This window comes from Pistacia vera, unplaced genomic scaffold (genome assembly GCF_008641045.1).
Source record: "Pistacia vera cultivar Batoury unplaced genomic scaffold, PisVer_v2 Contig680, whole genome shotgun sequence".
NCBI classification, from domain to species: Eukaryota; Viridiplantae; Streptophyta; class Magnoliopsida; order Sapindales; family Anacardiaceae; genus Pistacia; species Pistacia vera.
The window spans coordinates 455,372-467,183 of NW_022196535.1; the positions used below are offsets into that span (position 1 = coordinate 455,372).

General features: G+C 37.1%; 2 protein-coding genes across 4 annotated transcripts; one reads left to right on the forward strand and one right to left on the reverse strand.

The window, feature by feature from the left end:
* Window positions 1–468: 468 nt before the first annotated feature.
* LOC116113538 (protein CHROMATIN REMODELING 19-like) lies at window positions 469–7,441 on the forward strand. Of its 3 annotated transcripts, XR_004125427.1 has the most exons (13): window positions 469–985; window positions 1,243–1,360; window positions 2,591–2,631; window positions 2,715–2,965; window positions 3,048–3,228; window positions 4,324–4,509; window positions 4,662–4,835; window positions 4,943–5,101; window positions 5,536–5,613; window positions 5,704–5,840; window positions 6,546–6,764; window positions 6,882–7,241; window positions 7,340–7,441. XR_004125427.1 is itself a non-coding variant. In XM_031399689.1 (12 exons), the coding sequence occupies exons 1-12, from the start codon at window positions 509–511 to the stop codon at window positions 7,042–7,044; spliced, it is 2,184 nt and encodes a 727-aa protein (XP_031255549.1). In that variant the 5' UTR covers window positions 469–508; the 3' UTR covers window positions 7,045–7,283. The 3 variants fall into 3 exon arrangements, 2 of the variants coding, with proteins under 2 accessions (XP_031255549.1, XP_031255550.1); XM_031399689.1 differs by lacking the exon at window positions 7,340–7,441 and having other exon boundaries at window positions 6,882–7,283; XM_031399690.1 differs by lacking the exon at window positions 7,340–7,441 and having other exon boundaries at window positions 6,866–7,054.
* Window positions 7,442–8,263: 822 nt separating this feature from the next.
* On the reverse strand, window positions 8,264–9,149 carry LOC116113534. Its single transcript, XM_031399683.1, has 2 exons — window positions 8,978–9,149; window positions 8,264–8,604 (listed from the first exon to the last, which is right to left on the reverse strand). The coding sequence occupies exons 1-2, from the start codon at window positions 9,147–9,149 to the stop codon at window positions 8,264–8,266; spliced, it is 513 nt and encodes a 170-aa protein (XP_031255543.1).
* Window positions 9,150–11,812: the final 2,663 nt, after the last annotated feature.

Here is an 11,812-nt window from a genome sequence, read left to right on the forward strand (position 1 = left end):
GAGTGTGGAGTTAAATTGTGCAGACAAGAAGTGTCTACTTTAATGTATTTAATTTCAGGTTTGTGTTGACATTTGAGTTGTTGCTATAGTGGATTTGATTGGGTTGGACTTGGTCTCATGGATGTAGGCTAAAATGGTTTTTAGCTGGTCCATGTAAAAATTTTTGGTGTGCTTTACTTTACTTTATACTTTGTATGTCCAATGTTGGTTAGATGTTGATTGATCATCTTTTCAAAGCATTAAAGATTAAATAATTTCACCAGTATTTGTTTTCAACAACCATACTATCAACTGTTTGGGTGAAATTGTCATTTTTCAAAATACGTGGGTTGGTTTGTAAGACCTTGAGGGGTAAATGATATTTGTCCGAAAGTGACCAAATATTTTTGGCCCGCGCTCGTCACTTAATTGTACCGCCTGTTTTTCTTCTCTTTGATTCTGCAATATTAAGTTAAAGCTTAGGGCTTTTTCAGCAATGACGCGTGCAATTGCATAAGAAAACGGAATAATGAAGCGAGAATTCGCCGAAATTTCGGACGACGAATGGGAAAACCATTCCTTCAAGCCGTCTCGAGTCCTCAAAATAAAAACTCAGGCATCAAAACCTCCTCCTTCAATCGAATCATTCGCTTTTAAAGCCGATAGTCACCGCCAAAATTTAGACGAAAATCTCGAGGATGACGATGTAGAGGAGGAGGGGCCACCGTCCGCCGCGAACAATCGTGGCCGTCGATTCATTGTAGACGACGATGATGAGGAACAGCGGAGCGAGGGAGATTTTGCTGAAGTATATGAAGTAAAGTCTTCGACTGAAGAAGAAGAAGTATTAGAAGATGATGGACAGGAGGATGATGTGGTTGGAAACGCTTTGGCAAAATGCGCTAAAATATCGGCGGAGCTTAAAAGAGAGTTATATGGTACTTCTGGTACCGCTTGTGATCGCTACTCGGAAGTTGAAGCTTCCTCGGTTAGGATTGTGACTCAGGTACTGTTTCTTCGAATTTTATGTTCTACCGTGATTTGGTAGTAGAAATGTTGTGCTTGGCTTATTTTTTCTAAGGTTTATTATGAAATGCGGTAGCTTAAGTTCTAGGTTTTTTAGTGGAGGAACATTTGATTGATGAGGAAATTAATTAAAAGTTGACGTTTCTTATTTTACTTCAGCTAAGTTGTTGAAAGCCTCTTGCCATATTTCCTGTTGGTTTGGTCGGTAATAGGCTTTCTATTTTTATTTTATTGCAGAATGATATTGATGAAGCATGTGGGGATGAGGATGAGGATTTCCAGCCAGTTCTTAAGCCCTATCAGCTGGTTGGTGTCAATTTTCTTCTCTTGTTGTATCGAAAGGGCATTGGGGGAGGTAATTCTTCTATATCCTTTTACTTGCGATTGTACTACATTTTGGCATCTATGATTACTCTGATACCTCTAGCTTTGAAGACCAAAGGTTCCTAGTAAAGTTTAGTTTTCTCTTGGTGTCTAGCAAATGGCAGAGTTAATACTTGTGAAAAAAATGTAGAATAAGGTCTTTTGTGTGTTTGTTATGGCATCAGTGCATTACGTGGAAGGGGGCTGAAAGTGTTGATCGTCTCTTTCTATACTATATTGCTTTGTGAATGGTGGAGAATTTTCAACGTTTAGAGGAAGGAAGAAGGCTTTGATCCTATGGAAATATGTGGCGATTGTTGTATATTAGGTCATTTGGATAAAGAAATGTAAAAGAATTTGCGAGGATTATGCAGGTGCGGACATAGCTGTTTTTATGGTATATAGCCAACTAACTGTGATACTTTGTGCTGGTGCCCCATAAAGGCGTGGGTTATTTTCTTGGTTGGGTTTGTGTTTTGGCTGCACTGGGTAATGTATCTAGGCAGTTTTGGTCTAGGCATGTTATGTGATGGTGTACATGGAGGTGATTTGGTGGTGTTACTAGATCCTTCAGTAGGGTTGCTGGCCTCATGGAGTGAGGTGGCGGGGTTTCACTGGGGTTTAGTTGTGGTGATGTGTATTGAGGTCATCATGACTTATTGGGATATGGAGGTGCTGCACCAATGTTAGGTGATGTTTCCGGTGGTAGCAGGTGGTGCAGTATTTGAAGTGGGATACTAGTGAGGCTTGATGGAGGTAAGACTTAACTAGATGGAGGGAAATAAGATGCACAAGTGTTTTACTTTTTATCGAAACTCCATTAATGTAAGGACCTTTGGCTAATTACATAGCCAATGTTATCAGAGTGTAATTTATTATAAAAATATAAAAAAAAAAAGTGTAGTTAGGCCTCATATCAGGGGAGGTCATTCAAACTGACTGGTCCATTGTTGTTGACTTATTTCTTATTGACTGCCTAAAAAGGCTCTCCAGATAAAACTTTATTGCCCTAGACAATTTCACTGTTGAGAAAAGAACAGTAATGATGTAGAAAGCAGTATTTTCTTGAATGTCGTTGTCTATGTTATTACTTGCAGCTTTTGAGTCTTAATTATTTTCAGTATCATCATATGTTGCTCTTTTGTTTCTCTAAACTTATAGTATTTAATGCTAGTCGTATTTTAAAATGATCCCTAATGACTCACTTTTGTATCCCCTGCAGCCATATTGGCAGATGAGATGGGTCTTGGGAAGACCATTCAGGTGTGTGAAGCTCTATTAATTTTCCTATGCAATATTAGTAATTTTTGTAATGTTAACTGAGTGATAATGCTTTTATTTAATAGGCTGTGACATATTTGATGCTTCTAAAGCACTTGAATAATGACCCTGGACCCCACTTAATTGTATGTCCTGCCTCTGTTTTGGAAAATTGGGAGAGAGAACTAAAGAAATGGTGTCCATCATTTTCTATACTCCAGTATCATGGGGCTGCACGAACAGCCTATTCAAAAGAGTTGAGCTCTTTGGCCAAAGCTGGATTGCCTCCTCCGTTTAATGTGCTTCTTGTGTGCTATTCTCTTTTTGAACGTCACAGGTTTGTTTATTGTGGTTCAAGGAACTATTTATAGATTCAATTGCATGTTAAGTTTAATGCTTATCATTGATGGTCTGTACAGTGTGCAGCAGAAAGATGACCGTAAATTTCTGAAACGTTGGCATTGGAGCTGTGTGTTGATGGATGAGGCTCATGCTTTGAAGGATAAAAACAGCTATAGGTGGAAGAATCTAATGTCTGTTGCTCGAAATGCAAACCAGCGACTAATGCTGACAGGGACGCCACTACAAAATGATTTACATGTACGATTAATAATTGCCTTTTCCTTTTCTTTCTCTCTGTGTTTGCCTTATTGTTTCACTTTTATACTACAGCTAATAATTGTTTCTTTATGTTTATTTTCTAATACAGCTAACTTTTATCATAGATGCTTCTTACTGAAAAAATGCTAACATAAGACACAGGAGTGACATGTTTGTGTTATTCTACTGGGTTTGAAATATTGTTAAATATCATACTTTTCTTATTTTGATTAGGCCTGAAATTCCAATATTCATAAACTTAAAACTCTCATAGGTGCATTACATACTGCACAGCGTACTGGCCATTCATAGGTTCTGTCTTTACTTCAGATATCTTATGGATACCTTGCTATAAAATAAAAAAGGAAACAAGAATAGTAATAATAATAAAGAAGAGAGAAATAAAAACAAGGAGTTACATGTTTGAAATGATTCAAATTTCTCAAGGCTTTATGCACTTGACACAAAAATAGTATGAAGAAGTAAGAAGGTGCAGTCGCATAAATTTGGTTTGTATATTGTAAACTTCAGGCAGTTGGACTTCTTTTTTGCCGTCAACAGGTCAAAGTGAAGCCCAGGAGTTTTAGGGATTTGATTATGCATCCAGTTTTGATTTGGATGTGGTGCCTCATTTGTTAAGTTGGATAGGGTTCTTGAGTTACAAATTGTGAGATCTTTTCAGATGAGCTACAGGTGGCCATTATCAAAGGAGATCTAAAGGGACTTTTTTTCTGTTTGCATCTTAAGCAGTTCTGAGTTTAGATGAATTTACTTTAATCTCATCCATTTCTAGCTAACCTGCTTGATGAGACATCTTGTCCTTTGTAGTGATTTCTTTTCCCCTTTAAATTTCAAAATGATATTGGACTTCTTGTTGTTGGAAGTTGATTTATTTTTTAATAAATTGCTTTGAGGTAAAAATTTATCATATAGTGAACTGTTACCGATGTTTATGATGATCTGGCTAGATTTACTTCATAATGGAGTAGCATTTTGTACTGCTGATCCTTATGTACTTGGAAACATTGCTGTTAAATGTATTCATTATTCAGTTACTTGTGATGTCTTTATTGAATTGGTGTGTTATCATGGCAGGAGCTCTGGTCATTGTTGGAGTTCATGATGCCCGATCTTTTTGCTACTGAGGATGTAGATTTGAAGAAACTACTAAACGCAGAAGATAGAGACTTAATAGGTCGAATGAAGTCCATTTTAGGACCATTCATCTTGAGGCGTTTAAAATCTGATGTAATGCAACAACTTGTCCCAAAGATACAGCAGGTATAATTGATGCTTACTTGAGGTTTCCATTAAGGTGCCGAATTTTCCAACATCCCTCTAAGTTTGAGTTTAGAATTTGAACTTTGCATATTTTATTTATTCAAATTTCTCTGTATTGTGGGAAATCTGAGTAATTTTTTTTTTCCCTGCAGGTTGAGTATGTTATAATGGAAAAACAGCAGGATGATGCTTATAGAGAAGCCATAGAGGAGTATCGGGCTGCGTCACGAGCTCGTATTGCTAAGCTTTATGAGCCTAATTTGAATAATATTGTTGGAGTTCTTCCTCGACGTCAGATTTCCAACTATTTTGTTCAGTTCCGTAAGGTGCTGCAGATTAATATTACAGTTCCCAAAATAAACTTTTATTTTTTTCTTATTATATTCCTTGTGCTTATTTTGATTTGTTTTCTAAATTTTCATGCTTATTCCAGATTGCAAATCATCCTTTATTAGTGAGGCGAATCTACTCTGATGACGATGTTGTTCGATTTGCTAGAAAGTTACATCCTATGGGTGCATTTGGATTTGAATGTACCTTGGACCGAGTGATAGAGGAGCTTAAGAGCTACAATGATTTTTCTATTCATCAGGTAATTCTTTATTTTGAAGTTGTTCATATACACACACACACACACACACACAAAAGTTACTAATTTTGAGTTTCCCTTAATAAACATTGAATATATTATATAAATATTATATTTAATAAAAAATCAACTTATCAGTTGTTCAGGTTTTTAATTAAGACCTTCCTTGTCACTGTTCAAAAACCATATAAAACCTTTCTTGTTATTTTAAATGTGGTGGAGATTCTTTGAAGATGGAGTAGGTGAAAGTTAATTTTGAAACTATAGGAGGTGTTTGGATTGGAGCAAACCTTAGGGAAGGTCAGTAATATGTATTTGTGTCTTTCTCCCAATGACCAGAATCTGTTTTGTTTTGAACTTCCTGCAAGACTTAGCACACTGTAAGATTTGTTATTCAATTCTGTCTTCCATACCTTTACTAATAGACATAGTTGCAGCTTTTACACTCTTATGGCGGTGCTGATACCAAGGGAATTCTTTCAGAAAAACATGTTATGCTTTCTGCAAAATGTCGGGTATGGTTTCAGTAATTTTTTGTCAGTAAATTTCTTGGAATTATATATTTATCTCTATATTTGAACTAATTAGCTGTGTGTACATTGCAGGCATTAGCTGAACTTCTTCCCTCTCTGAAGAAAGGTGGCCACCGGGTTTTGATTTTTAGCCAGTGGACATCAATGCTTGATATCTTAGAGTGGACTTTGGATGTGATTGGAGTTACATATAGACGACTTGATGGAAGGTACTGTTCTTTTGTGCTTATCATTATTAATTCTTGGTTACCATTTGCCAATATATCTTTATATCATTAAGCTGAAATGAGGATTGTAACCATCAAACTCCTGGAGTTGTGGGCTATTTGAAATTTCTTTATTTTGTTGTTGAATGGCACATTTGAAATCTTTCTTTCGCTGCTTTGTCACATTTGAATAAAATAGTGACTTTCTTCAGACGAAGTTTCATGAATATGGTAGATAAAAAAAGAGCACTAAAGTATTGTTATTTGAAAAAAATATGGAGTTTATGTGCTCAGGTAGAAAAGCGATTAAGATTTTTGTTGAATGTTTTTGTTAGCGGATCAAACTTTCAAGAGACTTAGTTCATGAATTTGTTCTGCCTGGTTGGGTCTTGTCCTGAATAATTCTAGATATTGCCTGGTGTTTCTCTCACTCTCATAAATTGGTTTCTGTATGAACTTCATTGGGTCATTTTCTAAAGAGTTACAATGATTTATGATTGGGTTCAATGTATTTGAAATGCTCAGAACCACAATTAATTTCTTTTTCCCTGTGTCTGTGTTTGTGTGCACACTCTGACATTTCTGCTTTCCTCCTTTTCTTCTCATTACTACCGTAGCATAGGGTTTCTGGGTTTTAACGTCTGTTTATTGTTCATTTGATTTGCTAAATATGCGGATATTTTAATTTGTGAATGCTTCCGATGACAGTACTCAGGTGTCAGAGAGGCAGGCTATAGTTGATACTTTCAATAGTGATGCTTCCATCTTTGCTTGCTTGCTTTCCACAAGAGCTGGTGGCCAAGGTTTAAACTTGACTGGTGCTGATACTGTTGTCATCCATGACATGGATTTCAATCCACAGATTGATCGACAGGCAGAAGATCGTTGTCATCGTATTGGCCAAACAAAGCCTGTCACCATATACAGGTGCCTTAAAATTTCCTCTTCCTGCTTTCCCCTGCACGCAGTCCACTATGGCATTTTTTCTTAGTATTATTGTGTAAGGTTTTGCTTTATACGCTCAACAGCTCAAGCCCTTTGCAGGCTGGTAACCAAGGGGACGGTTGATGAGAATGTTTACGAGATAGCAAAACGGAAGCTAATTTTGGATGCTGCGGTTCTTGAGTCTGGTATGGAGGTAGCTAATGAAGGTGACACATCTGATAGGACTATGGGAGAGATACTATCATCTATTCTAATGGGTTAGAAGGGTGATAGCTGCTGACAGAGTGTGCAACTAGAAAATCATTTTTCTTTGTCCTACTTTGTATTTGATTTGTAACTTCTATTGCTGTATTAGTTAGAGTTGTTTGAGAAAAGGAAATCATTCATAGTTTTGATAGTGCATATTATACAGCTGTAAATCAACCCCTTAGGTCCATGTACCTGATAAAACTCAATAAGGTATTTGATTAGAGAAGTTGGTTGGTAGAATGCTTTTAAAAATTCGTGGTCACTGCTGACTAATTTTAATCAATTTCAAGACATTTTGCTTTGAGCAGGTTTTATTGGGTGTTTCTGGTGAGAACATTTTGGGCACCTATTGCTTTAAAATTGATAAGAATCAACCTGATCCTGGGCTCGCCAAACACCTTCTCCTACCTCTACCTGTAGACGGCAATAATTAGCAGGTGTGTCTTCTTTCTTTTTATTTTTCTTTTTTCGGAGTGTATTTTTCATGAACCAGATTCGATCATCACTCGTCATTTTTGGTTTATTAACATTGGGATTCTGATAGAAACCCCAAGCTTCTCCTGCAAAACATCACTCACAAACAACCTCCTAGATCACTTTGAAACTTCAATAGTCAATAGCCCAGAATTTCCTGTCACACCAGACAGTTTAACCATTTTAAAACAATTGAAAAATACAAACAATACTGAATAATCTTAATATCTATATTGAATAACAACTCTGTGACATCACTACTCTAATAACAGTTCATCTACAACTAAAATTAAGCGCAACATAAGATAAACATAAACCAACCCATTTAAGATGAATTTGCATACAGAAAAAGAAACCGGTTGGACTTTGAGGGCCAGCACCTCCCCCAACCTCTTTCCCTTTTTTACAATTTAGCAATGATGCAGATAGATCCTTCCCATTCTCTTTTATTCTTCGTACTCTCTTACTATAACCGAATTCAGTTCCCCATCAATCAACACTTGCCACTTGTCACTTTACCATAAAGCTAATACCACCCACACCTCACGCATACAGCTTGACACTTAGCCCCTCATCCCCTTTTTTACACCTTTATTTTTCCTCTCATACACTAATGTGTTGTTGCTCTCATCATTACTCCCCCTAAGGAGAGTCACCTTGTCCTCAAGGTGAAAGGATGGAAACTGAAGATGGATAGTGGAGAACTCTTCCCAAGTATTTTCAAAGTTCGGTAGCCCTTTCCATTTGATCAAGACCTCCTAAGTACCATTTAGCAACTTTCTTTTCTTTAACACATCCTCTGGTTCAATAGCTAAAATCAAGTCCTCATCTAGGGCATTTGGAAGTAGTTGGACATTTGAAGGTGGGAAAGTAGTCTTCTTAAGTTGGGACACATGAAACACATTGTGAATCCGGGTAGTGGAAGGTAGCTGCAGTCGGTAAACTACTGAACCAATTTTTTCAGTAATCACAAAAAGGCCATAGAACCTCGGACTCAATTTCTCATTGTAACGATGAGCCAAGGAACGAAGGCGGTAAGGCTGTAGATTGAGATAAACTGAATCCCCCACTTCAAAGTTGATTTCTCTCCGCTTGGCATCTGCAAAAGTGCTTCATTCGATTTTGAGCTTTGACCAAATTCTCTTTTAGTTCTTGAAGGATAGTGTTTCGGTCATGCACCTACTAGTTCACCTCCTCAAATGTGGAGGAATGTTCAGAATGCTTAAGGATGACTGGGGGGTCTCGGCCATAAAGTGATTTGAAGGGTGTCATGCCAATTGAGCTGCTGAACGTAGTATTAAACCAAAACTCTACCCGAGGAATCCATTTGGGCCACTGCCGGGGCTGAGTACTAACAAAGCAATAGAGATATGTTTCCAAACAACGGTTTACTACTTCCGATTGACCGTCTGTTTGAGGATGATAGGCGGAACTCATTAGAAGTTGTGTTCCCAACTACTTGAACATCTCACCCCAAAAATGACTAATAAACACTCGATCTCGATCCGAGACAATCAAATGAGGAAATCTATGTAACCGGACAATCTCTTTAACGAATAAGCTTGCAACATCCCTAGTCGTATACGGATGCTTCAAAGTGAGGAAATGACTGTACTTGTTCAAACGGTCCATGTAAAACCCCATTCCTGATTTTAGTTAGATCATGAATTGTATTTAGTTAATTAATTCTTTTTTTTTTTAATTTGATTTTTGGTATTGTGGTAAGATAGGGGTATTTCTGTCAGTTTTTAAAGCTGTGTTAAGGGGTGAAATCGAAGAAATAAATCCTGATGGGATTGCATGTATCAAGAGGGAAAAATTTGGACATTTTTGCTAGGGAAAGCTTATGTGGCAGGGTTAAACTGAAATTCAGAGAAATTGGGGGCAGAAATAATTTCAGAAAGCTGTTTTTGTTTAAAAGAAGAAACTGGGCAGCTCGCCCAAAGGAAGAAGAAGAAGACGTGAGCTGAGGGAGAGTAAAAACAAAGCAAAAAAAAAAAAAAAAGAAGAAGAACAAGGAAAGAAGAAAAAGGAGAAGAGAGGGGAATGAGTGCGGCTGAAAATGGCAGAGTGAGAGAGAAGAAGAGACGAGAGAAAGGGAGAGGATATATTAGTTTTCGAATTTTGAGTCTGTGAACAGTGCATCATCAAATCGTGATCTGCAGCTTGTTTGCCGTCCGATCGTTCTGATTTTTGGATATGTTGTTCATGAAACACAGCTCTACATTCTGAACGGTGGAGATCGAAATCCAAGCACTGTAATAGGCAGCCAATTATAGGATTAGAAGAGTGAGTGGATTAACCAAAAAGTGTTTTAAAAACTTAATTTCTGTTTGCATGTCAAGTTATTTATTTCTATTATAATGTTTTGAGTGGCAAAAATCAAACCCTTTTCTCCATATTTCAAGCGTGCATGTGTGATTTGTTGAGTTTTGTTTCTAAGATATGAAAGATTTTACATGCATGGAGATACATTGCATCCAAATGCTTGAATTCATGTCTGCATGTGTAAGTTGTGTTTTCCATTTTATTGTTTGATGTAAGTTCTGAGTTAATTGCAAAGTTTACTAAACATTGCTTTTTCCATGCTTCGTTGAGCCTTATGGAGAATTGTTTGATTGTGGTTGAGTGCTGAAATTTTTGGTTTCATGGGTGGAGATAGTTTGAGTTGTTGAAGGAAGTTTAGTTTGAGGGAACAACTTGAAATGTCCGAAATTTCTTTTTACTTTGAAAGTACCCGTGCAACCTATACTCCTAAGTTTCATGTATTCTGCTTATATGATGGTTTTAAGTGCATGCCAGTTAACAAAAGAAAGAATAGGTGTTCTCTGAAAAACCACATGTCAATTTGGGTGGATAATGGTTAGCACTTGTGTTATATTATATAGAATTAATGTGATGTTGAAATTGGAAACTTACAGATCTGATTAATTGGATGGTGTGCTGAGTTATGCATGTGAGGTTTTATTTATATACAGGATGTGGTACAAAAATCTTCTCGGTAAAAAGGGGAAATGGGGTGCTTTTCGTCAGTTTTGAAAGTATGTTTTAAAAACTTGCATTTTACCCCCCTATTTTCCATGAAATCTCATATGTTGGCATGATTTATCCTTATATGAAATTTTATTATTATTATTGTTATTATTATTGCTCTCGGGTTTAATTATCATTATAACGTGTTATATGAGTTTTGACTTTTAAAAGTGATATTTGCTTATGATTTGTATCGGTTATATGCTAAGATCATGTGATGTGGAAGTAATTTTTAATCTCGGTTAAATTGTCAGTTTTAAAACATGTTTGGAAATTTTCAATTTCACCCTTGGATGTGATTTTTGAATGTTATGTCATATATGCATGATTATTATTATGTTTGACTCCTCGGATTGGAAACCGTAACCGTCCCCCTCTAGACATCAGCTAGTATTTGATATTTATCCTCATGCGCGCATTGAGATGGTCCGTCCTACCGAACCATTGGTATATCCTACTAGAACAAGACGGATGCCTGACGAGCTCCAAGCGGGATTACACCAGGCGGTTATTGGCCGGTGTGGGATTTTGGATGCCCCGAGGGTAGACTGTGGGTGAGATTATATTTGATACCATATCATGACACCCCGAGGGTAGACTGTGGGCGAGATTATATTTGATACCATATCATGACACCCCGAGGGTAGACTGTGGGTTGAGCATGGTTATCCAATGATGTTCGTACCATCCCGAGGGTAGACTGCGGATGGTGCCACCCCGAGGGTAGACTGTGGGTGGTGTAGCTTCATGTCTGAGTTAGGGACTGGTTCAGATAGTTATAAGCTTGGCCCCTAAGGGCTAGTAGGATGGTGATAATTGATTTATTTAATATGATAGTGGTGTGTGATTTCATGGCATCCGAGAATAATATATATATATTGTTGTGGCCTTATCATGTAAGTACACTAGTGTTGTGTGGCATACAATTATTCATACATGTTTTCAAAGTTAAAGTTATTTTCGTATAAACTATATTATCCGCTCACTGGGCTTCCCAGCTCACTGTTTTATGTTTCCTCCCCCAGGACCGTAGATCGGGTTCGTGTGGAGCATACTCTACGCTCTAGGTTGGCCTTGACGCATGATGATTTGCATCTTTTACAAACTTTAGTGGACTCTGATACTATGTTTCTTTTGTAACTGGATTTCAGTTCCTGTTTTTAGAATAATTATTTGTGTATTTCCACCTTCTAAACCTTAAACATGCAAATGCACTACTTTTCACTTTCGTCTATAGACGAAATTGTTTTTATGAATATTTTTTTTTAAAAGAG